Source organism: Pituophis catenifer, unplaced genomic scaffold, assembly GCF_029215685.1.
Source record: "Pituophis catenifer annectens isolate HBS135680 unplaced genomic scaffold, rPitCat1.0.hap2 SCAF_1, whole genome shotgun sequence".
Lineage (NCBI taxonomy): Eukaryota > Metazoa > Chordata > Lepidosauria > Squamata > Colubridae > Pituophis > Pituophis catenifer.
Window position 1 is genome coordinate 207,956,260 of NW_027256881.1, and position 27,951 is coordinate 207,984,210.

Sequence of the window (27,951 nt, forward strand, 5' to 3'; positions counted from 1 at the left end):
TATAGTGCAATAGTTCACCTATAGTGGGAAAGCAAACCTATTTTAAGAATATATTTCTTTTTCTAAAGTAGTTTACTTACAGTCCAATGTTTATCTCTTTTTTTGTTGTAGCACAAATATCACGAAGACCATAAAAAGAAGAATGGCAAATGGAGCCAAACACCATGCTATGATGTCGCAGTTGCCAAAATGAACTCTGACAACTTGAGCCCAGTAAGAAGGAATATCAAAATGCCATTTTGTATTTGCTTTCCTCCCCCCACTTTCTCCCTCCCCCTATTTTATATTGATTGCTTGCCTTTGTAATAAAATCCCAATTCTGAGCTGTACATTCTTGCACTTTCTGTTGTTTGCAGAGAAAATACCAGGAAGACTGGGAATCGAAGAAAGACCATATCTATTTCATGCAGACAGCAACACCAGAGTATACGGTTAATAAGCGTGCTGGAATTGCTGCCAGTAAGGTATGGCAATAAATCTAGCTATGTGTTTAAATTGGGTCCATTGGGGAGACCAGGCGATGGCCTGACCCTAATGTACTTGGAATCTTCTGATAGTTTCAATTTACATACAAAGAAAATCCCATCCAAAACAGGAGTAGTTCAAAGCTTTTGGTCATCTCACATGGGTTGAGTTGGAATGAAGGCATTTCTGTGTAAATTGAAAATGTGTCAGAGACAGGGATGTTTGCTGGAGGGGTCAAGAAGTGAAGATGGCTGTTGCAACCAGATGAACAAAGCCCCTGTGTGTGCTTGTGACATTGACACATGTACAAAACACATGGGGCTTTGTTCATATAGTCACAGCTGGCATCATGCTCTTTTTGACCCACTCTTTTCCACTCTAATGGAATCTACTGATCATGGAATATTCTGCCCATTTATACAGCTGGTATTCCATATAAATTGTGTGGCCTCATCTCGTCTTGGTGGTCAAGGAAAGTTTAATGTGGAGCGCCATTAAGACTTGGATGCCTCTGTTAGGTCTTGGCATTGTTCAAGAAAATATGTTTGAGCTTAACAAGGGAGTTCGAAAAACTGAATTCCTTTGTCGCTTATGTTGGTGATCCAGTGGAAACTTTTGTTGGTGGAAGAGAGAACTTTCATTGATTCCTGTTTTCCCCTTAGTCACAATCCTATTTTTCTGGGAGGCAAATGAGACCACATGGAAAATGATGAAAATTGCCTCCCTCATTTCTGTTGGAGGGTGTGTGTATGGGCATTCCCAACAGTATAACTGTGCTAAAACATAGTTTTGGATCCTAGCTGTTGAGAACGCAATGTCCTTTACTTCATCTATCTACTATTACTATCCTTCTCAGATTTAGTTCAGCAGAAGAAATAATAGAACTCGAAAAAGATTTTTGCTAATGAAAAAGGTACTTCCTTTAACCCTTGAAAGCACAACGCATTCTAGTTATATTTCATCAGCAATGGTTTTCTTTTTTATTATGGAACAATTGGCAAATGTGAGTACAAATAGCATTTTCCAGTTGAAACCATTTTCTTAATTGAAGAAATGGCATCTCTTAAAAGCCTCAAATGTGTTTGATTTAGAATGGTACATGAATGTTTCCATTTTTTTAAAAAAGTCTTTGAGCTAAAAGCCCAAATAAAAAGGTCATCGAGTTACACCAAAACAGCATGTTGTAAAATTGGAAAATGATTTATTTTCCCCGCTTAATTTTTCTAGATAAAATACAAGGAAGATTATGAAAAAGCCAAAGGTTCAGCAGATTATAATGTACTTCCAGCAACGGAGAATCCGATGCTCAGGCATCTAAAAGCTGTTGCAAATAATGTAAATGATGTAAGTATGCTATTCCACCCCCCCAGGATGGTTGACAAAACAGAGTTTCAACAATTCATCATTATATGTCATTTAAAAGTAGGTTGTCTTGTCTTGTTATGAAAATCCAAAATTTAATCAGCAAATTGGTTAGATCAGCGTAGATGATAAAACTTCCTTTGTTCCTTTTTTCATATCACTTCAATTGCTATCACTGGAGGACAAGATATATGATCTTGTTTGAGGATAGTAAGCTTATAGTTTCCTTACTTCGAACACACAGTGCTTACCACAGAATCCCAAAGTAAAATATCTATGAAAAGTATTTTGCTCTCTATTCCATTTGTGTTGTAAGAGTTGCCAACTCTGTGCATCTTCTAATTTTGACAATGGCTGAACAGGGGGACTTCAGATAAAGGTTTTTCCCTTGTTGCATCCATATTGTAAGCCTTCTGTCAGAGTGTCTCACTTCCCCAGGTATATCATGAACTTGGTCAGTGAGTGAAGAATGCTCTGGGATCACATTTTGGTTCGCAGCATGTGTGAATTGAGAATGACATAAAATAAACATGACTCAGGCTGCTCTGTTTTTCTTTTTAACTTTTGATTTTATGAAGAGGCGTTTGGGAAATTTAGTTTAACATTTAATTTCACGATGTAAAAAAGATGTGGAGACTCTAGAAAGAGTGCAGAGAAGAGCAACAAAGATGATTAGGGGACTGGAGGCTAAAACATATGAAGAACAGTTGCAGGAACTGGGTATGTCTAATTTAATGAAAAGAAGGACTAGGAGAGACATGATAGCAGTGTTCCGATATCTCAGGGGTTGCCACAAAGAAGAGGGAGTCAAGCTATTCTCCAAAGCACCTGAGGGCAGGACAAGAAGCAGTGGGTGGAAACTAATCAAGGAGAGAAGCAACCTAGAACCAAGGAGAAATTTCCTGACAGTTAGAACAATTAACCAGTGGAACAACTTGCCTCTAGAAGTTGTGAATGCTCCAATGCTAGAAGTTTTGAAGAAGATATTGGATAACCATTTGTCTGAAGTGGTGTAGGGTTTCCTGCCTAAGCAGGGGGTTGGATGCATGGCCCCCTGCATGCACCCCATCCCTGTGCATGAGCATGTCCCCCATCTCCCGCGCACGTGTGGCAAATACTAGAAGATCAGATGGCCAGCAGGAAGCATGCACACATGCGCAGCAGAGCTGAACTGGGGCTATGGCTCGTGTACCATCAGAGAGGGCGCTGCATGCCACCGCTGGCACACGTGCCATAGGTTATGGCATTCGAACCCGGGCTATTTACATATTAGGTAGATATATTAACCTCTAAGCCACAGGCTCTCCTTGCTTTGTTGGATATACCAGGGGAGAGATCGTTTCTTCTCAGGGCAACCTGGTCTATCCAAATATGGGATGGATCATACTGCTTTCGCTTTCGTCTTTCAGCCCCAATCCAGGAACCTTCGCAGGTAGTCGCTTTTGCAACAAATTGTTTTTGTGTTACATTTGTATTAACATAGAAAAAAGGGTTTTAAGGTTTATAAAAAGGGTTTTCCTTTTATTAGAAGAAGCAATTGTGCAGAAATCTTGTCTACCATTGCAGAAAAGAAGATGCTGGTTCTCATATTTCCTCCAGAAAGGCTTTTCTTTCCCATCATTCATAACTTAGATAGGATAAATAATGGAAAATAAAGAATTGCATTCTAGATACGCTTGCTTCATTTGAAGGCAGCACAGGTTTGATGGCATCAGCAGAAGAATTTAATTTTTTTTTCTGCGTTCCTCTTATGTTAATACTGCTATAATACTTTATATTCTTTTTTTTTTTTTCTGGCAGAGATTATATAAGGAGGCATACGAGAAAGCCAAAGCGAAAAGTATTAACTACTGCGAGACTCCAAAGTACAAAATCGACAATGTTCTGAAAGACTTTAGTGATGTAAGTGTGATAGAAATAGTTCTTTAATGTGCTCCAGATAAAGTCGTGCGGTTTCTTATAAAAACTGATGGCATTCTTTTTTTTTTTAGGTCAAATACAAAGAGCCTTACATAGCCAATGTCTTGGGCCGATACATAGGCACGGTTGAGGACCCCTATCAAGCGCATTGCATGAGGATTGAAGCTATGAAGAGCGACGTGAGTATGAGTTCTCTCTACCTCATCTGGCTTCGCTGATTTGTTATGGTTACTGATCTCTTATTGTTTCTCTAGAAAAACTATAAAGCGGACTATGAAGAGGAAAAGGCTAACTGCTACTTCCCCCAGACTTTGACGCAAGAATATGAAGTCCAGAAGAAGCTGGACAAGTGCAAAGATGTAAGAGCTGCTGTGAAATCGTGTATGGCTCAGAATCTCAGATGCGGGCGGGAAGCATGTCTTTCGAAACTTATTTAAAGGAATTTGAATGCCTAAATTATAAAATGTGTTTTGAAGATAGACAAACACTGCACCCGCATTAGTGAACACAGGCTTAAATCTGACTATTTGTAGCTCAGGGTTGACATAAAGGATCCATGGTGTTCTCTGAGCTTGCTTGTTTTCTCCCAGATGTTTCGTTTTCCGAACTAAAGTATCATCATCAGTGCTAGAACTGATGATGTTGCCTAGTTTGGATAATGAAACGCCCACAAGAAAACAAGCAAGTTCAGAAAGCACCAAGGTCCCCTTAGATCTGACCACTGGTGGTTGAATCATGTGTTTTACTATTTCACAGAAGTGGAAAAAAGCTATCATCAATTGGAATATTTATTCTGCTTTCTATTTAAGAATCGTGGTCTATGTTGAATTAGGATCACATCACTGAGTCTCATTACAACCCGTGCGCTCCCACAGAGAGGGCCTCCTCAGGGTGCCATCAGCCAAACAATGTAGGCTGGTGACCCCCAGAGGGAGAGCCTTCTCTGTGGGGGCACCTACCCTCTGGAATCAGCTGCCCCCAGAGATAAGGAGAATCCAAGACCTCAGTGCCTTCTGCCGTGCCCTTAAAACCCACTTTTTCCAGCAAGCCGGGCTGGCTTAGGAAGAAATTTTTTAAAATTTTTAAATGTTTAATTGGTTTGTGGTTTTTAAATTTTGGGCCAAATTTATATAGATTTTAATTGTTTTTAATATTTGTATTTCATGTTTTTAATTCTGGCTGTGCACCGCCCTGAGTCCTCAGGGAGAAGGGCGGTATATAAATTGAAAAATAAAATAAATAAATAAATAAATAAATTATTCCAACAGATATACTGAAGAACTGGGAGTTTGAATAAAGGAGTGAAATAAGAAAAAAAACCCCAATTGAATCAAACTATTTGTAGCCTATGCTATCTGCTTGGTCTTAGCTGAAAACTGCATCCTGAAGTTGCTGCAGTTTTCAGTTGCTGCTTTGTATCATTTGCATGTAATGTGTAGCTTGTCCTCAGGTGGTATCCTTCTAACATCTTACATCATCATATTAATTTATAGGCAGCTCATGACATCTAGTGGTTAACATGTGTTTGGGTCACATACATAGTTTCTCAAGCAAAATCTTATATATCAATTCAATTCACTTTCTGTAGAATTGGACACGGTGGTGTAAATAATCACCTATAATACTGGGTACGCTCGCTTACTCACAAACGCAGTAAGTGACAATATGTATGGGCTGCATCAAGGATAGTTCACATTACTGAATAGTAAATAAATCAGTTATTCAACATTTCCTTAATTGAGCATCTGATATCTTTTGATGTTTTCATGACTATCATAGGGTGAAAGCTTTCAGAATTGCAGGAAATACAGATAGTCCTTGACTTACAACTACAATTGAGCTCAAAATTTCTGTTGTTAAGTGCAACATTTGTTAAGTGGGTTTTGTCCTATTTTGCAACCTTTCTTGCCATGGTTGTTAAGTGAACCACTGCAGTTAGTAACATGGTTGTTAAGTGAATCTGGCTTCCCCATTGATTTTTCTTGTCTAAAGGTCACAAAAGGTGATCACATGACCTTGGGACGCAGCAATGGTCATAACTATGAACCCATTGCCAAACATTTGAATTTTGATCACATGATCATGGGGATGCTACATAGGTCGTAAGTGTGAAAAACAGTCCTTTCTTCAGTGCTGTTGTAACTTTGAATGGTCACTGAATGAACTGTTGTAAGTCTTGTAATACATTTTGATTTAGCTCATGCTATTGTATTTACAGCCTATTTGTATTTGCACAATACCCTTAGCCTTGCCATAGTAGAATTTATTGTACCCTGGGAAATAAACCATGGCTGAGTTTGCAAAAAAGGTAAGATGCCTCAACTATAGCTATAAGTGGGGCTTTGCACATGATATACCTACCCTGTTTCCTCCAAAATAAGACATCCACGGATAATAAGGCCAATCGGGCTTTTGAGCGCATGAGCTAAAATAAGGCTCCTCCCGAAAATAAGCCCTCCCTGAAAATATTTAAACGCAGAGCTGGAAATCAGTAAGACAGCAAGAGGAGCCCCATCTTGCTCCACGTGCCCCAAAATAATAAGACCTCCCCAAAAATAAGGCCAAGCTCTTATATCGGGGTTCAAAAAATATAAGATAGGGTCTTATTTTCGGGGAAACACGGTAGTTATGCCAGAATTATAAATATTTGACCAGCTTCTGGTTTGCCAGTCATTATCTGCCTGGATAATGAAATGGATTGAGAAGTGGTCACAAGAGAGTGACCACTCATTCCCTCCCCCTGTTACTTCTGCCCTTGATTAATCTTAATGTGTGTTGAGAGAATGTATTCTAGATGCAACAGATATATTAAAATCTGCTATCATTCCAGATGCAAAACATACTGAGATCTCTTGATGATTGTATGCTTTGATGTTAAGACAAACCTCTGAGAACTCCAGACAATGATATTATATCATGGTTTACCCAATTAGATGTTTTTTTCCCAATCAGCATCATTAACTGCAGTGCTATTTGTTTTATGAATGCTGCTTTTTTGTTTTTTAAAAAATATTTTATATATGTTGATACAAAAATGGAAGATCATAGTACTGCAGCCTGAATATATATTATGCTTTGCTTTCATTTCAACCAGGTTGTCTACAAGAAACCTCCAGATCAGATTAAGTTTACTCAGGTGGCGAATTCTCCTGTTTTGGTACAAGCACAGATTAATACCAAGCAGTTAAGCGATGTAAGTTAACCTGCAACTTAAAGAATGAGTTCCTCTCTGATTTTTATACTTCGTGAAGATTTGTGCATGATAAAATATTTCTGGTCATAATGCTGCATATTTAACAATGAAAGGGTGAATGAATAACTCATGGTTGACCAAGAAACGTACCTATTCTGCTTTTTAAAGCATTATGCAGTAGTGTTCTGCCCCAGCTCCGGATTCCTGAGGATATTGACACACACCAACGGTCCTTATCAAATTTATTAAGTAGCAAGAATAAACCAAAGTCCGGCAAAGGTTCGCAACCAGCCCAGAAAACAAGATACGATAAGACTTTTCCAAAAATGCTCTGATGATAATTACAAGTTGTTTCCAGCAAGAAACTTACTAATGGCGTGTGACTTAAATAGGCTAAGGGAATGGCCAATTATCCTCAAGCCTTACTCTCGAGGAGACCACTCGAGAGGAGTGCCAAAAGGCCACTCCTGCCTTTTGGCAGCCCTGCATGCTGGAGCATTGAGAAGAGGCTCCTCCACTTCGCTCTCTCCACTTGAAGGAGCCTCTGAAGGTTCTGAAGGCCCTGGCTGAGTCTCTGCCTCTGGCACCACATCCTCTTCAGCCTCCTCGCTGTCTGACACAAGCGCCGGCTGCACAGGCTGCTGGCGCAACACCACACCAGCCTCCTCATCGTCGGGATCAGCCATGATCTGCGCAGGCCGCTGGTGGGCCACAACAAGTAGAATATTGCATATTGAATAAACAATGCTTTGTTAGTTTCCAATAGAGCAGGGGTATCAAACTGGCAGCCAGCGGGCTGGATGCATCATGTGCAGGCCATGCCCACCCCATCTCCACAAAGGCAAAAAACATCACGATACATTGTGATACGTCACATGATGTGATTGTGTGCAATAGAGGTTTCAGGACTGTGTCATCTTAGGAATCTGATATTGTGGAGAAGGATATGGAAAGAAATTGATGGAGATGGGTGTAGGAAAAACCTCTCTCTTCACTTTCATGACTTAAGTCCTATAGTAAAAAAAACTTAAAGCACAAAACCCACTTTTTCAGACATGGTATTACTATGTTTACCAATTATAATAAACTGGAATGAGACTTCTAGCAGTAAGACAGGGATTTCTTTTTCTTCCTTCTCCTCTGTACACATACAACATCTGATTTTGTGGGGTAGTGATGAGACTACTAGGGGAATAAAATTGGCTTCCTCCCATTATATCTGCATACATGATTTCTATTAAAAGAACAAGAAGTTAGATCTCACAGAGATACAGTGAGATATCAAAGTAGGAGAGTATCGTGCGTTTTAGAATCCAGCAACCAGTCTTAATGATTTGGTTGTTATTGTGTCCTTGAATCAGGTTTTTGAATCCTGGTGACTGCTTGGACTAATTCCTGCAGTTTTCTTGCCAATATTTTCAGAAGTAATTTGTGCCTATCTCCTTCTTAAGGTGGAGAGAAAGAGAATGATTGGTTCATGATCATAGCTTGCTTTGTGTCTAAGGCAGGATTAGAACTCACAATCTCCTGCTTCCTAGCCTGATGCCTTAACCACTGCACCAAACTGCCCCAAGTCTTAATGACAGCATGTTCAAATACCAGCCTGAAATTTCCCTATACCCCCAAAATTTTATCAATCTCTTACCATTTGAAGCTGCATCATATGAAAGCAAGCAAACGTTTTTTTCTGCATGTGAGCCATATTTCATTCCAGATGATTTATACTGATACACATCCTTATGTTGGTGAATAAAATGGCTAACTATGGCTTGCTTTTGAAATATTTGAGTTGAAACATTTGAATCTGTTGCCTTGATCAGATCTCATGTTAGCAATGAATGGTAGTGTTGTAATTAAACTTTTTTTTCATGTTAATTCATTTTATGGCATTGCTTATTCTGCATTTCAGATGAATTACAAAGCCAAACATGAGGCAGAAAAATCCAGATGTTCCATACCTCCAGATACTCCTTTGCTTCTTCAGTCCAGAGTCAATGCTTATAATATCAGTGATGTATGTATTATGGACAACTGTTCTTGTGATTCAATTTCATAATTAATAATACTTTTACTACTATGAATGAGTTAATGACTATAATATTAGTGATGTAAAAGCTGATAGACAGACAGACAGACAGACAGACAGACAGACATGATAGATAGATGATAGAGATAGAGATAGAGATTGCTGGTTTAGACTAGCTATGTTCTGAAGGAGAAAAATGTAAAAGAAGAAAGTCCAAAAGATTGGGAGAAAGGGAACGACACAAGTCTAGTGCTTATTTAGAAATAACTTTAAAAATTGAAAGCAAGAGGAAGTAACAGCGGGTACTTCCAGATGTGGCTACTATGGTGCAGTTACTCTTCTACATTTACAGAATTCAATGGGTGAGCAGAGGTTTTTATTTTCTATTTATCATTGTTGTAGTTCCCCCTTCCCAATCTCACTGCTTGCTTCATTTTTTATTTACCATGAAAAATCCACTAAAGAAAGAAGGTGGCATACCTGGACATTAACTTTGAATTATTAGCACTAGGGACCCTGCATCTGGATGGCATCTTGGGGAGAATTATTATAAGATAGTAAGGAAAAGAAGAAATCCCTAAAAGGGAAAAATTAAAGGAAGGAGAAGCAGGTAAAAGAAATGGAGATAACCTGGTTAAGGAAAGGCCAAGTGGGGAAGTAACTGACAGATGGAATGATTGGGGAAAAAAATTCAGTAGAGATGAAGAAAGAGTATAGAATGAAGCAAAGGAAATAGAGAGATAAAGGAAAGAGAAATGTGTACCAATGGATAACAAACAAGAGGAACATTATGTGGAAAACTCAACTCTGTTAATGGAATCAAATTTTGGATACAAATATCATTGAATTAATATATGATCTCTAAAAACCAAGAGGGACCTAGTCATTTTATAAAATCAACACACAGATGAACGTAGTATTTCTTTTTCTTTGGGTAATATATATTAGTAATACATGTTCCAAACCAGGTTTTTGAAGCATGCATGGATTTCAATGCATGATTTGAATATGCCAAATTGCTGTGATTTTATATATTTTCTACAGTAAATGGCTGCATTGATTCTTTATGCTATACTTTCCTTATGTTTTCTTATCATTCTCATTTGGCTAGAATTGGTATAAGTATGACTGGGATCAATCCAAAGCAAAGAAGTTTGATATCAAAATGGATGCCATCCCAATTCTGGCTGCCAAAGCGAAACAAAAAATTGCAAGTGATGTAAGTGTTACACAGAATTTAAAAAGGGCAATTCTTGGCTTTCCATTTTTATACAAATTTATAGCATATGAAAGTATGTCATTCTCTTTTCCCAATTAGGTTGAGTACAAGAAGGGCTATGAAAAGAGCAAAGGAAAGCTTGTTGGAGCTTTGAGTGTTGAAGATGATCCTAGGATCCGGCACTCACTGAAAGTAGGCAAGCTGCAAAGTGATGTAAGTAACCCCAAGGTATAGTATTGTGAAAACAGGAAGTGTGGGAGGCATACAACATTTTCCTTGGATCCCAGGACCTTACAGACTAAGAGACTGAGTATGGAACAATAAGTCCTAAACATTATTTTAAAAAAATATTATAATCTTGGCTCTATATTTAATTTCAAAGGAATACCGATATATTGGCTGTATGGTATACATATTGAACAATGGTTTTTTGTTCCTTAAACTTTTCACTCATCAAATTCAACTAACTAGGCTGCAAGTTCCTTAGCCTCCTCCTTCCTATTGGCCTATTAACTATTTTTTCATATATTGGTTGTGCTATTTATTTCCCATACATTTTTGTTATTATTTCTCAAGATAACCAACACTTCAATAGCAAAACTTTCTAAATGGGAGACAACATCATGCATATAAGAAATATTTTCTAAATCCCTGTTGCATGATTACTTCTACTTTTTCACTCTTGCAGAGACTATATAAGGAACCATATGAAAAAGCAAAAGGAGTAAGCATTAACTATTGTGAGACTCCACAGTATCAGGTGGACAACGTTCTTAAGAACTTTAGTGGGGTAAGTGTGGTGGAGATTTCTCTTTTACTTCTGCTCCAGACATAATCTTGCTTTGTTTGCTGCAATGTGTGACTGTGTTTCTCCACAGGTGAGATACAAAGAGCCTTACGTAACCGATGTCCTGGGCCGGTATATAGGCACTTCTGAGGACCCCTATCAAGCGCATTGCATGAAGATGGAAGCTATGAAGAGTGACGTAAGTATGAATTGTACCTATTTCTCTCCCCCCACCTTATTCAGTTCATGGTGCTTATTGAACTCTGGTGGTTTTTCTAGAAAAACTATAAAGCGGACTACGAAGATGAAAAGGATAAATGTTATTTCCCTCAAACCATAACTCAAGAATATGAAGTTATGAAGAAGCTGGATATGTGCAAGGATGTAAGTCATTGTTCTAGTGAGATCATATTTTTTACGAGCTTCAGAAATGTGGTATATTATTTCATGAAATTCTTAAAACAATAAATAAAATAAAAGATATTACATGATCCAAAAATATCTGAAGTATTGCTGGTGGCAAAAGAACTGAATTCAAACTTCATACAGCAAATACTGTCAATTTAAATGCTGCCTTCTCCAGCTGTAATTTTGCTGAATGGATGATGGATCTTCATAAAATGGATCTTCATAAAATGTATCATTAATTATAAAATAATAAACTTGATGTCTACCAAAAATGAATTGCTGCTGAATTTTAAAAACTTTTTTCTCCCTAGTCTGCCTACAAAAAGCATCCTGACCAGATCAAGTTTACTTCAGTGTCGGATTCTCCAGTTTTGCTACAAGCGCAGATTAATACCAAGCAACTGAGTGACGTAAGGCTTCACATGGTTTTATATTTTCTGCTAAGTTGCCTGACAAAGAGCCCACCATTATTTGGGACTTTCAGGTCCTTAACATTGCAATAATGTTCAGTGATTGGAAGGAATTGTCAGGAACTGCCAGTCGATACTTAACTAGATTCAGTTTTTACAAAACGACAGTGATCATTTTTGATTGCTGACCTACTGAAAGCCAAAGACATTCTTAACCTGATGGTGCCAAGAAACTCTTTTCCTCTGCTGTGCAGATACTAGCGGAGGTATGCCTCTGACATTAGATACATATGTGGCACGCTGTTGAGAAATTATCTACCTGTCTTCTGAACAGTGTGTTTGTGTGACATTTTTATATGTCCCCACAAAGTTGCTTTTTAAGTCCTCATTAACTCATTCTGCATTTCAGATGAACTACAAAGCCAAACATGAGGCTGAAAAATCCAGATGTTCCATACCTCCTGATGCTCCTTTTTTCCTTCAGTCCAGAGTCAATGCTTATAACATCAGTGATGTAAGTATAATGCTTCTGTATGATAGTTTTGCAGTTAGAATGATATAATATATAATTTAAGTTTTGACTCAATTACGTGAAATCTTACTATTGCTACTGGGATAATAGGGCATGGATCTCAAACATTGTAGTGTGATGTCAATCAGGTAAGCAAGGGGTAAGATAAATGAATGCCTTCCGAAGCCATTGGGCATCTTTCATAATCCATAGTCGGTATGAGCAAGGGCATTAAACTGGGAAAAAGAACTAACTTAATTTTAGAATCAAAGAGAAAGGAGTCCAAAGCATATTGGTTCTTAGGGAAGAAGAATGAAGCATGTCAAAATTATGACATAAGAAGAAAGGTAAAAAAGAAAACAAAACTTCTCAACAAATATTTAGGAAAGACTATATGGGTCAGGAAAAAGAAAAATGTTAGCAGGGACGATAAGGAAAGAGTCTAATCAAGTTCTGCAGACGTAGCACAACCTAGAAAAAATAGATCTAAATGCAGTTGTTGGGAATATTATGGAAGTGTGTGTGGTTGAGTAGACTTACCCCCAATTATGTGATAAATCACAGCTTGGTTTTGAGTCAAGGATCAGGCGCTGATAAAGAACTTGATCAGGTGAATGCATTCTGCTTTTATGTTCAAATACTGCAGAGAATAAATTGGTTACGTCATGTATTTGCATATTGTGTACTGTTCATCTCATAAGAGGCTTTTTTACAAATTCCAATTTTTAAAAAGTGATTATACATTTAATACTATTTCATGTTGGCACATAAAAATGTTAGAATTTATATTACAGTTGGCTAGAAATTTTTGTTCTTAACTTGAAGAACATTTTCATTTTGTCAATCAAACTGAGGTATGGTTACAGATAAAAGCATCTTCTACTACCGATGTATGTATTTTGAGGCTTATCCTCCTGATTCCTAGTTCAAGTTGACCCACTTTATTTTCTTTTTCTCTCTTGGTTAGAATTCGTATAAGTACGACTGGGATCAATCGAAAGCAAAGAAGTTTGATATCAAAATGGATGCTATCCCAATTCTGGCTGCGAAAGCAAAGCAAAAAATCACAAGTGATGTAAGTGTTGCACAGAGTAATGAAGGTGGCCCTTAGCATTCAAAACGCAGACAAAGTTTGTAGTCTATGCAAGTATTTTATTCCATTATCCCCCTGTAGGTTGAGTATAAAAAAGGCTATGAAAAGAGCAAAGGGAAGCTTATTGGAGCCTTGAGCGTCCACGATGATCCCAAGATCTTACATTCTCTGAAAGTAGGCAAACTGCAAAATGATGTAAGTAATCACAAATTACAGTAAAATGAAAATGGAGTGTGTGGCATATTAGAATCTTGTGATGATGTAGCATAGCTGTTGCCACAGAGAGGAGTGGGTCAAGCTATTTTCCAAAGCACCTGAAGGCCAGACAAGGAATAATGGATGGAAACTGAACAAGGAATGTTTCAACCTGGAAATAAGGAGAAATTTTCTGACAGTGAGAACAATCAACCAATGGAACAGCTTGCCTTCAGAAGTGGTGGGAGCTTCATCACTGGAAGCTTTCAAGAAGAGACTGGACCACTATCTGTCAGAAATGGTGTAGGGTCTGCTTGGGCGGGGCATTGAACTAGAACCTTCAAGGTCCCTTCCTACTCTGTTAATCTGTATCTCTTCCTTCCTTCCTTCCTTCCTCCCTCCCTCCCTCCCTCCCTCCCTCCTTCCTGATGTTCTGTTTTCCTCAGGGAAAAAAAAGCATTTTTTTGCTCTCTGTATTTTAGAGCTATGAAGCAAGAAAAATTAGTAGTGAAATAAGAATTCTCATATTATTTTCTGAAAATTAAAACCTGCATCTAGTACTATTTTAATATTAGTCAGTAAAGAGGACACATATCACGTGCACCTTCAGTAATTTGTTAATATTTTTATCACTATCAAATCTGGGTTTTTATAAAAGTTTTATAATAGATATTTATAAAATGCCTAATGATCCTAATTTATTCAGAGTCAAGTAGTCAATTGTCTGATGAAAAAATGTTTCAACTAAAATAATCATGAACATCAACATGTTAAATCATGAATGAGCTAAATGGAACATCCATATCAGAAAGCTATTTACACAGAACATTAATAGCTATTGTTAATTGATATGAAGTATCCTTGCCATTTTATTTATAACCTAATTTGGGTTTCCCATAAACACCTGCCTAGCTACTCTTGGAGAGAAAACCGTTGGTAATCTATACCCTGGAATTAAGCCAGGAAGATAGTTCTTATGTGCCCATTCTAATTATGAATTCAGAAATGACATTTTCCGCATGATTTCCTATAACAATTTCTCCTTTCTTTTTCACTCTTGCAGAGATTATATAAGGAACTATATGAAAAAACAAAAGGAGTAAGCATTAACTATTGTGAGACTCCACAGTATCAAGTGGACAACGTTCTTAAGAACTTCAGTGGGGTAAGCATGGTGAAAATTTCTGCTTTGCTTCTGCTCCGGACATAGTCTTGCTTGCTTTGCTGTAACATGTGACTGTGTTTTTCCACAGGTGAGATACAAAGAGCCTTATGTAGCCAATGTCCTGGGCCGATACATAGGCACTTCTGAGGACCCCTATCAAGCACATTGCATGAAAATTGAAGCTATGAAGAGCGATGTAAGTATGAATTGTACCTATTTCTCTCCCCCCCCCCCATTCAGTTCATGGTGCTTACTGAACTCTGGTGGTTTCTCTAGAAAAACTATAAAGCGGACTATGAAGATGAAAAGGCTAAATGTTATTTCCCTCAAACCATAACTCAAGAATATGAAGCCCTGAAGAAGCTGGACATATGCAAAGATGTAAGTCATTTTTTTAGTGAGGTCATATTTTTTTATGTGCTTCAGAACTGAAAAAGAAAAGAATCTCAGTGGTGTATTATGTCACGATATTCTTAAAATAATAAATGAAATTAAAAAATACGTGAAAATATCTGAAGTATTACTGACGGTACAAGAACTGAATTTAAACATCATACAGTAAATACTGTCAATATAAATGCTGCCTTCCCCAGCCATATTTGGATGCATGGATGATAGTAGCAGAGCAGAATGTTGTAAAACATATCATGAAGTAGAAAAACATAAGTCTGATGTTTACTGAAAAGTCATCGCTGCTGGGTTTTGTTTTATTCTTTTTCCTAGTCTGCCTACAAAAAGCATCCTGACCAGTTCAAGTTTACTTCAGTGTCGGATTCTCCAGTGTTACTACAAGCACAGATTAATTCCAAGCAGCTGAGTGATGTAAGTAACCTGGAAACGGACGGAAGCTGGCTTTGCATGATCTTACTTTTCCTGCTAAATTGCCTAACAGACAGCCTAGCTTTGAGTTGGGACTTGCAGATTCTTTACATTGCAATAACACGACTCTCTATTTGGAAAGTGAGAATTTTGGGGCAACACTTTTGAAAACAAATTGAAGCAGTTGCTTAGAATGTATCAGAATGAGCATGGCAGTACATCTCAGTTTTCCAGAAGCTCATCCTCTTATTCATGTATGTGCTTATTTAGCAAAAGATTCTCAGACATGAATCGGATAGATTAGGTTCTCTGTTGCAGACAAGAATTAAGCCCTGGGAGGCAGGCATGCCTTTACATAGGGTTATGCTTTGGAATTTTAAATATGGGCATTTTTTTCTGTCACCCTTCTCAGTTAACAGGTTAACAGCTCAGAATAGCTTAGAAAGGTTTACAAATTGATCGTCTTTAACTTCTAGAAACTGTTGGTTGTTACTTCAGTAGATATAGCCCCTATACCACCTCTTCTATTTTGTCCTTCCTCCCCTCTTCAGGCTCTGAAGAAGCTGACCATGTCATTGATGATGATTTAGATGATTCTAAAAAGTTTGGAATTGCACCCTTAGCTATTTTTTAAAAAAAATAATCAGACCCTTTCATATGTCCTGCTAACTGTGGCAGGAAGGTGCCTTCCTAGCCACTCCAGAAGTACAGAAATGGATGTGGTCATCTTTAAATTCAATCTTGTCCCATTGGAAGAACAGCCCGTTGTCCACTATTTTTGTTCTGTTTTAAAAGGGCATTTTCCCACCATAGGCAATACGAGTCTTGTAGTTCAGCTAGTCTGCAGTACCTCATTTGTAGGTAAAGTTATAGAGGAGGACAAACTGCCCTGCTGCTAATGGCTTCCTCTGGCTCCTTGATCATTCAACATTTGACAACAGGAGAATCAAAACTTTCCCATTGTGCCCCAAAGCCATTTTTCCCACAGCTCTGGCAAAACTTCAAGAGAAAGCAAGAAAGATGCCAGGGAATAAGCCATGATAAAGCCTCTAATTCTCCTGGGAGGGAGGGAGGGAGGGAGGGAGGGAGGATGGAAGGAAGGAAGGAAGATAGGTTGGTTTTTCCACCCAAATGAGAACTGAAACCGGACTACATTTGGGGCCTCTTTATACCCTCCCACTTCTAGGCACTGGATAGCAAGAGGAGGACATATTTTTTACCTCTTCTTGGTGAGGAATTCCTCCCATTCCTTCTCCTCATCGCCGAGTGAGCCATTCTCTGGCTCATATTAGTTATACAAAATGTCTGTTATTCACTTGATCAGATCTTTAAAGTTAACTCTCAGGCACATCACAAAATTACTGCGGTTGTCTGAACTTTTCTGAATAAGCACTGGGGAGGAAAGGGTTACCATTTTATAGCTCCCTCCATCAGCAGGCTTATTGAAAATCCTATATCAATTATGTTGCTAATAAAGCATTTGGTCTCAGGCAGATATATGGCTCATGTGAGTTAGGAAAGTAGTAAATTTTCTTAGATTTCAAAGATATTGGTCAGGAAAGGAGGTTGGTATTCAGAAAGTTGAAATTGGTATTGGTATAAGGGAATAATTGGTACTGCATGGGCACCATCATTCTGTCCTATCTGCTCCTTTAGAAGGTTCATCATTTGGATAAGGTAGTCCTTCTGGGAAAGCATTTAGTTTGGGTACTGGAGCAAGGCACTGATGGTTTAATCAATATTTAACGGGGTTACAAAAAACTCAGTAGCCAAAGTTGGTCTCTAGGAGAAGGAATTCTTCCCATAGCGAAGAGCAGTGTGTGTTAGTCATTTATATACCATTCTTTGTTCCTTCTATATTTCAGATGAATTACAAAGCTAAACACGAGGCTGAAAAATTCAAATGTTCTATACCTCCAGATGCTCCTTTGTTTCTCCAGTCCAGAGTTAATGCTTATAATATCAGTGATGTGAGTATAATGGACAACTGCTCTTCCGACTCAATTTCTTAATAAATAATATTATAGCTACTATGATATTTGCAGTGAGATTTCTACTAGGCAGACAGCAAATAAGCCTAGGTGAATGTTCTTTGCATACATTGGACAGACTGTTGTAACCCAGAGTCAGTATGGACAAAGACATCAAGCTTGAAAAGAACCAATCTAATTAGCTATATTTAATACAACACAAAGACCAGGATTTATTGGTAGAGGATGAAATAAAACAAGGGAATGATGTGATGACATAAGAAGGAAGAGGGAAAGCAGAATTTCTTAACACATATAGGAATGTGTTGTGCATATTTGGCAGGAGAAACAATAGAAATAGAAATGATGTAGAAGAAGGAAGTTGGGTACTAAGGATCTCACAAATACTTAGAACAGGGGTCTACAATCTTAAACATTCAAAGAGCCATTTGGACCTGTTTCACACAAAAAAGAAAACACCGGGAGCCACAAAACCCTTCCTGTGCCTGACTATTTCTTGAGTGGCCACAAAACTAGTATATGTAGTTGAATTAAACGTTCTGTTTTCTTTTGAAACTTTTCTTTTCTTGGATATATCCATGGTTGGCCTACCAGGGGTTGAAAAGCTCAATAAATTATATGCCGGCAGGTGTCACACATTGGCGGCTGTGACACATATTTTGAGTGGCAGGGAGCCGCAGCAGAGGGGGGAAAGAGCCAGATATGTCTCCAGAGCCCCAGGTTGCTGACCCCTGACTTAGAACATGAGTGACTGTAATCACAGGAATTACTAGAAAAGAGTCTGGGTTATAAGTAGGAATGGGAAGTGAAGGACAGGGAAGTAACAGGTATATTTGAGCAGATGTATCTATAACAAAATAATCATTAAATGAAGATACGTATTTTCTCTATGTCTAAGTGTCTGTATATATTTATATCTATATCCTTGTTGATAAATAAATAAATAGATAGATAGATAGATAGATAGATGAACAGATGATAGATAGATAGATAGATAGATAGATAGATAGATAGATAGACGATAGATAGAAACATTCTAAATCTGTCCTATTAGTATGGAATAGATTGCCAAAACAATCTGTACACATAGATCCATCTTATAATGGACTCATTTTGTGAAAGTTTCAAATATTTAAAGGCGATTCTATTTCTTGATGGTATTTTATTGAAGCATAAAGAACATTAGAATTTATTGTTCAGTTGGTTAGAAATGACAATTGTTGTCCGTATCTTGAAGAATATTTTCAAAAGGAATCAAATTGAGGTATGGTTTTTGATTAAAAAAAAAAGACCTATCCTCCTGATTCCTAGTTCAGGTTGATCCACTTTATTTTCCTCTTCTTTCTTGGTTAGAATTGGTACAAGTATGATTGGGATCAATCGAAAGCAAAGAAGTTTGATATCAAAATGGATGCTATCCCGATTCTGGCTGCTAAAGCAAAACAAAAAATTGTGAGCGATGTAAGTATGGCACAGAGTAGTAACATTTAGCTTTCAATTTGAATGCAAAGTTTGTAGCCTATGAAAATATTTTATTCCAAAATCCCCCTGTAGGTTGAGTACAAGAAAGGCTACGAAAAGAGCAAAGGGAAGCTTATTGGAGCGTTGAGTGTCCAGGATGATCCCAAGATTTTACATTCTATGAAAGTAGGGAAACTGCAAAATGATGTAAGTAAGGCCAAAATATGGTAAAATTGGGTGTGTGGCAGGTTGGAACCTTTGTGATGATGCAGCACAACCTTTTTTTGACTCCCTCTATTCTAGAGCTATAAAGCAAGAAGAATTAGTAGTGAAATAAGAATTCTCAAATCATTTTTGAAAATTATAATTTGCATCTAATAGTATTTTATTAGTAGCCAGTAAAGAAGACACATACCACATGTACCTTCAGTAACATTTGCTAAAATTTTTATGACTCTTATAATCTTTTATGACTATATCAAATTTGGGAACTTCCAATTTTGTAATGTATATTTATATAATTAATATAATTTATTCACAGTTATATTAAGTAGTGAATTGTCTGATGACACCAATAGAACTGAATATCAGTAGCTCAGACTGGTAACAAAACATCTGCAGGCAAACAACTTTGCTCAGAGAACAGCAAGGATTCCACAATTGTCTGATGAAAAAGTATTTGAAATAGAGTAACATTATGAGCCATGGAGGCGCAGTGGTTAGATCACAGTACTGCAGGCTACTTCTGCTGACTGCCGGCAGTTTGGCAGTTTGATTCTGACTCTGTAAACCGCTTAGAGGGGGTTGTAAAGCACTCTGAAGTGGTATATAAGTCTAAGTGCTATTGCTATTAATTCATGAACATCAACATGTTAAAACATCAATGACCTAAATGGGACATCCATATTTGAAAGACGTCCAAATCGACCGTTCATAGCAACCATTGTTAAACTAACTTAAAGTACAGTCACTGTTTCCATTAGAATTTATCATAGATTTCTCATAAACAAACTTCAGGGCATTGTGGGAATTAACCTATTTAACCATACAGATCATGGGTTTAATCCAGATTACATGATTTTATTTTCTAGGTGATTATGGCCCAGTTCCCTTTTGGTTGGTTTTTTAAAATATTTGGTTGCTATTTTATATTTTATGTACTGAGCTTTCTTTCTTATAGTTATATTTTTTTGTTAATCTTACTTTTGTTGTATGCTGTCCAGAGTCAAATTGTTTCACTTGGGTGGGCTTACAAATGTATGCAAAAATAAATTAATACATAAAATATGTACTTATGCTTCCATCCCAATCATGGATTCAGAATGTAAATTTGGATGAAATCTTTTGGAATGCATTGTGATGTATATTTCAGGATGAAATGGAAACAGAAATGTGTAAGTGGGAAGCCAGGCAGACACAGAAGGAACAATATTTGCAACGTCATCTCCTATAACCCTTTGTCCATTCTCCCCCCCTCCCCACTCTTGCAGAGACTATATAAGGAACTATATGAAAAAGCAAAAGGAGTAAGCATTAACTATTGTGAGACTCCACAGTATCAAGTGGACAATGTTCTTAAGAACTTTAGTGGGGTAAGTGTGGTGAATATTTCTCATTTGCTTCTGCTCCGGACATAGTCTTGCTTGGTTTGTTGCAACTTGTGATTGTGTTTCTCCACAGGTGAAATACAAAGAGCCTTATGTAGCCAATGTCCTGGGCCGATACATAGGCACTTCTGAGGACCCCTATCAAGCACATTGCATGAAAATTGAAGCTATGAAGAGTGATGTGAGTATGAATTGTACCTATTTTCCTCTATTTTTTTCCTTTTGTTGTTCGGTTCATGGTGTTTATGATGTTTTCTGGTGGTTCTTCTAGAAAAACTATAAGGCAGACTATGAAGACGAAAAGGCTAAATGTTATTTCCCTCAAACCATAACTCAAGAATATGAAGCCATAAAGAAGCTGGATGTGTGCAAAGATGTAAGTCATTGTTACTGTTAGATTTTATATTTATATGTACAGTAGTCCAGAGTCTTTAAAAAAACTTCTGAAGGGTTTTTTTTAAAAGATAAACTTTAATATTACAATGCTAATGTATGTTTCCTTGGATTGGTCTTGACTCATACAAACGTGAGGGCTCTTGTTAGACATTCCTGCCCTCTACAGACATCCATCCACATAGTTTTCTTGGCATTAGAATGGAATTAACTATTTTTTTAAAAAAATATTTTAAGTACAAATAATACAAACATAGTACATCTAAATGCAAAAAAAAAAAAAAAGGGAAAAAAAGCAAATATTACAGTGCACCCTACCCCTGGAGACCATTCCCCACCCCCTCTCTCTCTATATATATTGCTCAAAAAAATAAAGGGAACACAAGTAGAAGACATCCGAGATCTGAATGAATGAAATAGCCTTATTAAATACTTTGTTCTTTACATACAGTAGTTTATACACTGCTCAAACAACTAAAGGGAACACAAAACTACTGTATGTAACGAACAATGAATGGACCATGTTAATATGCTAGAATTTTTTTTAAAAAATATTTTTCTGTAGATACTGCAAAGTAGAACTGTAATTTGATATATGCTAAAAAGTAAATTACCTTTTGTTTCCTCATTTGTCTAGCATGCATACAAGAAACATCCTGGTCAGATCAAGTTTACCCCTGTGACAGACTCGCTGGTTATGGTACAAGCACAAATTAATTCCAAGCAGCTGAGTGATGTGAGTAACCTAGCAACTCTAACGAAGTCCCATCTGGCCTTATTTTGTAGATGCTTTCTCTTCTAGTGATGGTTTTCTATTCATGAAGTTGTAGCTTTATTACCTGGCTGTTGAAAATGTTCTTGTTTATGATTTTCAAAACACCCCATGCAAGGAACATAACATTTTGAAGAATATCAGAAGGTCTCATTATTCTCTAGACCAGGGGTGAGCAATTAATTTTCCCACATAAGAAATGGGGACTCTTGTGGAGTGCTGAAACAATAAGGCCATGAAGATGTGTAGACATGTTCGCACACACATATGTAAATTGGGAAAAAAAATAGTCACCTTCAAAATAAAAACAATCCTCATAGGCTGAACAGGGACAGCCAAAGGGCTGGATGTGGCCCAGGGGCCATAAAATGCCTAGGTCTGTTCTGGACCATACCAATCCAGCCATCCCGAGGGTAATCCAAAAGCTTAATGTAAATTTTATGGAAATGTGAGGTAGGATATGCTGGGAACATCACAAATTACTTCTTCTTCCAGAATATTTATTTCTGAAATTTTATTTGGATCATCTCTGGAACAACCAAATCCATAGTAGTCAAAAGGAATAATGGAATAGTTCACTATTCCTTGGAATGTTTTGTTTCCAAACTTGTATATTTAATGCCAGAGTCAATGAAATAAATAGTAATATAATTGGGAAAACAAGAGCTGAGCTTGTAATCAATCAGCAGGGATGTATAGGTTGTTAATGTTGCTTTAACATAGAAAATCTATTTTTTGCACTGCTTTGTGGTAATGCTCCCTATTTTTAATTCTCAAAAGATGTATGTTATGAAAGCAGATGGGGATCTGTTATTGTTGTGTTCATGAAAACAAAAGTCCAGTCATATCTTTATGTTGACTGACATCGATGTAACCTTTCCTGAATTAACTGAACAGTGTAAACATATTTATTTACTTGATTTATACTATGCCTTTCTTTTGTGATGGTTATTAAAGTACAGTGGTACCTTGGTGCTCAACTATTTTGAAACCCATCAAATTTGGTACTCAATGTCTTTTGACATGAAAATTTTGTCCCGGTACACATCATTTGTTTAGTACTCAATGCACAAGCTGGAACTTGTCAGTATTGTCTGCCTTGTGACTCACTATATTATTTCATATAGGAAAAATTTGTGTGATACTCATCATTTCTAGTACTCATCACGCCTTCCAGGACTAATTAAAGATGAGTACCAAGGTACCACTGTAAATTATTTTACTTTAAATGGTTAGCATTTCCCTTTTATTTTGCTCAGGCATTAACAGCCTATGCTAGCATGCTTAATTGCAGTCCTCCAACAGAAAATGTTTAATGTAATTTTCATTTTACATTTCAGTTGAACTACAAAGCCAAACATGAAGCTGAGAACAGATGTTCTATCCCTCCAGATGCTCCCTTATTCCTCCAATCCAGAGTCAATGCCTACAACATCAGTGATGTAAGAGTCTTATGAATTATACTTTCACAGCTAAAAAAAAAAGCAAACTACTGAGGAGAATCATAAAGCTATTTGTGATAGTGAGGATAATAAGGCATAAAACAGGACATATTTCATTGTCAGGTAACACCTGCCAGGAGGATTAGTTTAGTTTAGAAGAGTAGAACTACAATAACCATTTAGATTATCTTCATAATCAATTGTCGTCACCTCTAGTTAGTTTGGTGAGTGGCATCAGCTTTGGGGAAAGGCCAATGATGAATTAAAAAATGAGATACTGAAGAGGACGAATGATGAACAGATTTCAATGAAGAAGAGAGAAAAGAAAACTATCAAAATAGATATTTAGGAGAGTCTATAGGTGCTGGCAAGAAGAAACATGCTTGGGAAAGAGACTGTTGAGGTTCTAGGAGGCTTTGAAGACCAAGAAATCACAGCAAATGTTAAGTGTGTATGTGTGTGTTCTTATGTGAGAGTTCATGGACAGAGATTCACTTGGAAAACCAATGAAGGAAAAGATCTTATTTAATAAATGTTTAATTATTTACTATGGATAGAAAAACCCAATTATTCTAGAGACACCACTGCTTTCCAGCTTTGAAGAAAGATTCTCTAGGGTACATGGAGTACAACAAAGAGCTTCATTCTAGACTGATGTCCTGAAATTAGATCTTAGATTGTTTGGATCATATCTTTGACAAACCTTGCAATATAAAGTAATGTTAATCTCATAAAGGGCTTACTTTATTCTACATATTCTCCTTTATTCTACAAATTCTACATTTGCTGAGTGGATGTTAAAGAGCTTGAAATCTTGTGGGTCAAAAGATTGGCCAAAAAAGATTATTCTATTCATTATTCTACTCATTATTCTAGTCTGTTATTCTGTTAGTCTACTCATAATAACATGCACATTGAAATAGTTATGCAGTTATAGGGTTATGCACTCCGTAAGATAAATATATGGATTATATGTAATACATTTTGGATTTCATATTATGACTTGTTCATGTATTTTTCTCTTCTTCCTTGGGTTAGAATTGTTATAAGTATGACTGGGATCAATCAAAAGCAAATAAATTTGACATCAAGATGGACGCCATTCCAATTCTAGCTGCAAAAGCCAAGCAGAAAATTGCAAGTGATGTAAGTGTTACACAGAAGTTAAGGTAGATCTTGGATTGATTTACATTTGCAGTCAGGTTTTTAGAATACCAAAGTACATTATTGTCTTGTGACCATACAGGTTGAATACAAAAAGGGTTATGAACAGAGCAAAGGCAAGTTAATTGGAGCTCTGAGTATTGAAGATGATCCCAAAATGATACATTGCCAAAAAGTGGGCAAGCAACAGAGTGATGTAAGTACAGATAAACCAAATAATATGTGGTTTGTTGATGATATGCTGAATTTTCTGAAAAATGTTGATTTATTTAGATATAAAACCATTTTCAGAAATTATTTCTTTACAGTGTCCCTTTCGGTAAAGTTTACATTCAGTGAATTCTTAATAAAGAACCACAAAATTTCTCTAATTTTGAAAACATAATGAGCAAGTTCAGAGTGTTAAATCCTCTGATGGGAAATAATAATACACCCTTGAAGGAAAGTAGGTTCTTATAATTGCCTAACAAAATGATGAGGAAATGTAAATGTTAATAAAAATAATAGTTGGGCTATTGAATGCTTAGGAAGTACAAAAAGTAAGTGAATATTAGGTTATCAGTAGATGCACCAAATTTTTAGCATAAGTTGGCCATATATTCAGAAGTGCATATACTTATTGACATTGACTTATTTGACAGTCATCATAATCTGAACCTAATCTATTTCTTGCATACGACTGTAATCATTTCAGAAGACCTTCTCATATTGCAGAAAAAAGAATTCTTTAAATAAGCTATACCTGTTTTTAGCATACCCACTGGATATTGTAGAGGGATTATCACCCACATTTTACAAAGAACTGGGCTTTTTTTCCCCAACTTCAAGTGGTTAATGACTTGTATTAATTGTATCATAGCTGCTCTATAAAAAAGGTTATGAAGCATCAAAGGCCAGATACACAGCACCACTGGATATGATTCCCGTTGTACAAGCAAAGAAAGCCCAGGCAATCATCAGTGATACAGACTACAGGCATCGCATCCATAATTACTCCTATCCTCCTGATAGTATTAATGTGGAACTGGCCAGGAAGGCTAATACTATACTAAGTGACGTAAGTAGCAATGTCTGTTCAAACCTAGCATTGTTGAACTGTAGAATACTTCATACAGAAAAGAGAGCTGGCAGTGTATTTCCATAGCAATAGCAATAACATTTCTCTAAGTGGTTTACAGAGTCAGCCTATGGCCCCCAACAATTTGAGTCTTCATTTTATCGACCTTGGAAGGATGGAAGGCTGAGTCAACCTTGAGCCTGGTGAGAGTCGAACTGCCAAATTACAGGCAGCCAACCATCAGCAGAAGTAGCCTGCAGTACTGCATTCTAGCCACTGCCACTGCCACTGCCAGAGCCATTGCGCCTCTGGAATAAGCCTTTTCCAGAGTTTGACAACTGTGGCAGAAAGAACCCCAATTGAGGATTGTCTATTTTGGCCTTCCCTAACTGCTGTCCTCCAGGTTTGTTGGGAATATAAGTCCCAGACATTTGTTCAGCATATCTGACTTTAAAACCTAAGGTGGCCATCAGCTGTCTTGAAAATATGCTGGCCCGTAATTATCCATAAAGCATCAGTTAGGGAAGGATGCTTTAAAATATTAAAATATAGACTGATGAATATTTGTGAAAAAGAGAATAGATTTAAAGACTGAAAAGAAATTCTGTAATTTGAAAAGAATAGGTAACTGCTATCTAGGACTCTACAGTACAAAGATTAAATTCAAGGATATGATTCAAAACTGTTTAGTGACATGTCCAAATCAAATTGACGTTTAAAATCAGTTTGATTATTCAAATTATATCACTTAGTCAAATAGTGTATTTGAATCAGTTCAGTAATTATGAATGTTCCATGCATGCACTGAAGCTATTTTTCTGAAAAAGTTCAGAAACTCAGATCAGTTTGATTGCATGTTTGATTTGAATTGATAAACAGATTTGAGTTCTGAACCTGATAATTGATTTTAAAAACTTGCTTTCAGTATAATTTTCAATAAATGTTCCTTGGGGTATAAAATAGAACTGAAGAAAGGCTTAAAACTATAAAATGTTTTGTAGCTTGTCTGTATAACAGAGATAATATATATTCACAATATCTTATTGCTTGTAAAGGATAATCTGGAATTCAGAGAACTTCTAAAAATATTATACTATTCCTGCCCATATCTGAAATTCTAACTATTACATAAAGCCAAGTGTTGCTTTCAAACTGAGTTCAGCTTCTAGTGATTATACAGATACTTTCTTATCCCAGGATGTGTTTTTTTAAAAAATGTCTTAGTATAGTTTACTACAGGTCTGATTTTTCCAGATGGACCTTATAGATCAAGCACCTTTCAAAGCTGATCCTGCTTTTATTTAGGTTGTGCCATTATTTAATGAAGCACATTTCACCAGTTTTGGAATAATTTCAACATTTTGTTTTTGGCAATTACATTATCATCCTAGTTTTAATTCATGAATTATAGTTTCTGTTGGCTACCTTTTTAAAGAATGTTCCATCCACATATAGGACAGCTTGAATAAACTGTCACATGAACCTGAAGGCAAGAATTTCCCATTTTTAAACTCATTATGGCCTTTTCCAGAATGAATATAAAGCTGATTACAACAGTTGGATGAAAGGAATTGGTTGGATACCTTATGGATCCCTGGATGCAGAAACAGCAAAAAGAACTTCAGGATACGTAAGCGAGGTAAGTAAAGAAAGCCAGAGTTATTTCAGGTTAGTTATGGGGTTCTTCATATTTTTTTTTCTCTTTGAACAACTCTGTAATCCCTTGTATCGGTGTGGAGTCAGGACGACTCAAGGGAGCTGAGTGTTTACTGGCTGGATGCTCTACCTGATGCCTATGCAGAGTTTGCAGCAGATATTTTCTTTTCGTGCCCAAACAGAAAAACCTCTGTCGGTACCTAGAATTGAACTCTTAACCTCCTGAATGTGAGATGAGAGTCTGCACCTTTAGGTCACTGCTCCGCTCGGTGGGGTTCTCCATATTTAATTATAGCTAAATGGAGAAAAAAAAAATCAGATACCCTAAAAGGGACTATGCACTGAATCCCCAGTCTAATCAATAACCCTCTCACTTATCATGTTTTGCACACTGTTTTTCAACCCAAGGGGTAAACCAGTAGTTGCACATATTTAAAGAAGAGTCACGTAAGTGCAGTTCCAGCAGTTACAGTCAGTCAGAAGGCAGATTTGTAGACTTAAGACAATGTTCTGGTACAACTAAAATTTAGAACATTGTAACCCATAACCTTCAGGTCATATCTGTTAGAAAAGGGGGTTTGTTGTATAATTTCAGTAACAAGAATATAAGCAAGTAATTCAGCATCAGTGGCATCTCACACTGGATTGATAAATCCAAGGGAGAACCTTCCAACCAAGTATTTTTGTAGAAGACTTCCTGAGAGCAACAAAGGATGACATGGTCCTCTTCTGACAACTGGCCCATCATAAATGCAACATGTCCCTGTATTTCTCTGCTTCAATTAAAAACTTCTGTTTTCTAATCAGAATTGACTTACGCTCTGTAGAGCAGATG

At 37.0% G+C, this 27,951-nt stretch overlaps 1 protein-coding gene across 21 annotated transcripts in view; it reads left to right on the forward strand.

Moving 5' to 3' along the window:
• The window catches only part of NEB (nebulin), a 210,280-nt gene that overhangs the window by 19,967 nt on the left and 162,362 nt on the right, over nucleotides 1-27,951 (forward strand). For all 21 annotated transcript variants that reach the window (XM_070944263.1, XM_070942819.1, XM_070943071.1 and 18 more), the window contains exons 11-43: nucleotides 112-213; nucleotides 357-464; nucleotides 1,693-1,809; nucleotides 3,628-3,729; nucleotides 3,819-3,926; nucleotides 4,002-4,106; nucleotides 6,842-6,940; nucleotides 8,850-8,954; nucleotides 10,078-10,185; nucleotides 10,285-10,398; nucleotides 10,874-10,975; nucleotides 11,064-11,171; nucleotides 11,252-11,356; nucleotides 11,692-11,790; nucleotides 12,200-12,304; nucleotides 13,269-13,376; nucleotides 13,476-13,589; nucleotides 14,653-14,754; nucleotides 14,843-14,950; nucleotides 15,031-15,135; nucleotides 15,478-15,576; nucleotides 17,439-17,543; nucleotides 18,918-19,025; nucleotides 19,119-19,232; nucleotides 20,516-20,617; nucleotides 20,706-20,813; nucleotides 20,904-21,008; nucleotides 21,663-21,761; nucleotides 23,138-23,239; nucleotides 24,278-24,385; nucleotides 24,486-24,599; nucleotides 25,263-25,460; nucleotides 26,992-27,099. In XM_070944263.1, the coding sequence (XP_070800364.1) occupies nucleotides 112-213; nucleotides 357-464; nucleotides 1,693-1,809; nucleotides 3,628-3,729; nucleotides 3,819-3,926; nucleotides 4,002-4,106; nucleotides 6,842-6,940; nucleotides 8,850-8,954; nucleotides 10,078-10,185; nucleotides 10,285-10,398; nucleotides 10,874-10,975; nucleotides 11,064-11,171; nucleotides 11,252-11,356; nucleotides 11,692-11,790; nucleotides 12,200-12,304; nucleotides 13,269-13,376; nucleotides 13,476-13,589; nucleotides 14,653-14,754; nucleotides 14,843-14,950; nucleotides 15,031-15,135; nucleotides 15,478-15,576; nucleotides 17,439-17,543; nucleotides 18,918-19,025; nucleotides 19,119-19,232; nucleotides 20,516-20,617; nucleotides 20,706-20,813; nucleotides 20,904-21,008; nucleotides 21,663-21,761; nucleotides 23,138-23,239; nucleotides 24,278-24,385; nucleotides 24,486-24,599; nucleotides 25,263-25,460; nucleotides 26,992-27,099 (3,594 nt within the window). The remainder of the gene's footprint in view (nucleotides 1-111; nucleotides 214-356; nucleotides 465-1,692; nucleotides 1,810-3,627; nucleotides 3,730-3,818; nucleotides 3,927-4,001; nucleotides 4,107-6,841; nucleotides 6,941-8,849; nucleotides 8,955-10,077; nucleotides 10,186-10,284; nucleotides 10,399-10,873; nucleotides 10,976-11,063; nucleotides 11,172-11,251; nucleotides 11,357-11,691; nucleotides 11,791-12,199; nucleotides 12,305-13,268; nucleotides 13,377-13,475; nucleotides 13,590-14,652; nucleotides 14,755-14,842; nucleotides 14,951-15,030; nucleotides 15,136-15,477; nucleotides 15,577-17,438; nucleotides 17,544-18,917; nucleotides 19,026-19,118; nucleotides 19,233-20,515; nucleotides 20,618-20,705; nucleotides 20,814-20,903; nucleotides 21,009-21,662; nucleotides 21,762-23,137; nucleotides 23,240-24,277; nucleotides 24,386-24,485; nucleotides 24,600-25,262; nucleotides 25,461-26,991; nucleotides 27,100-27,951) is intronic.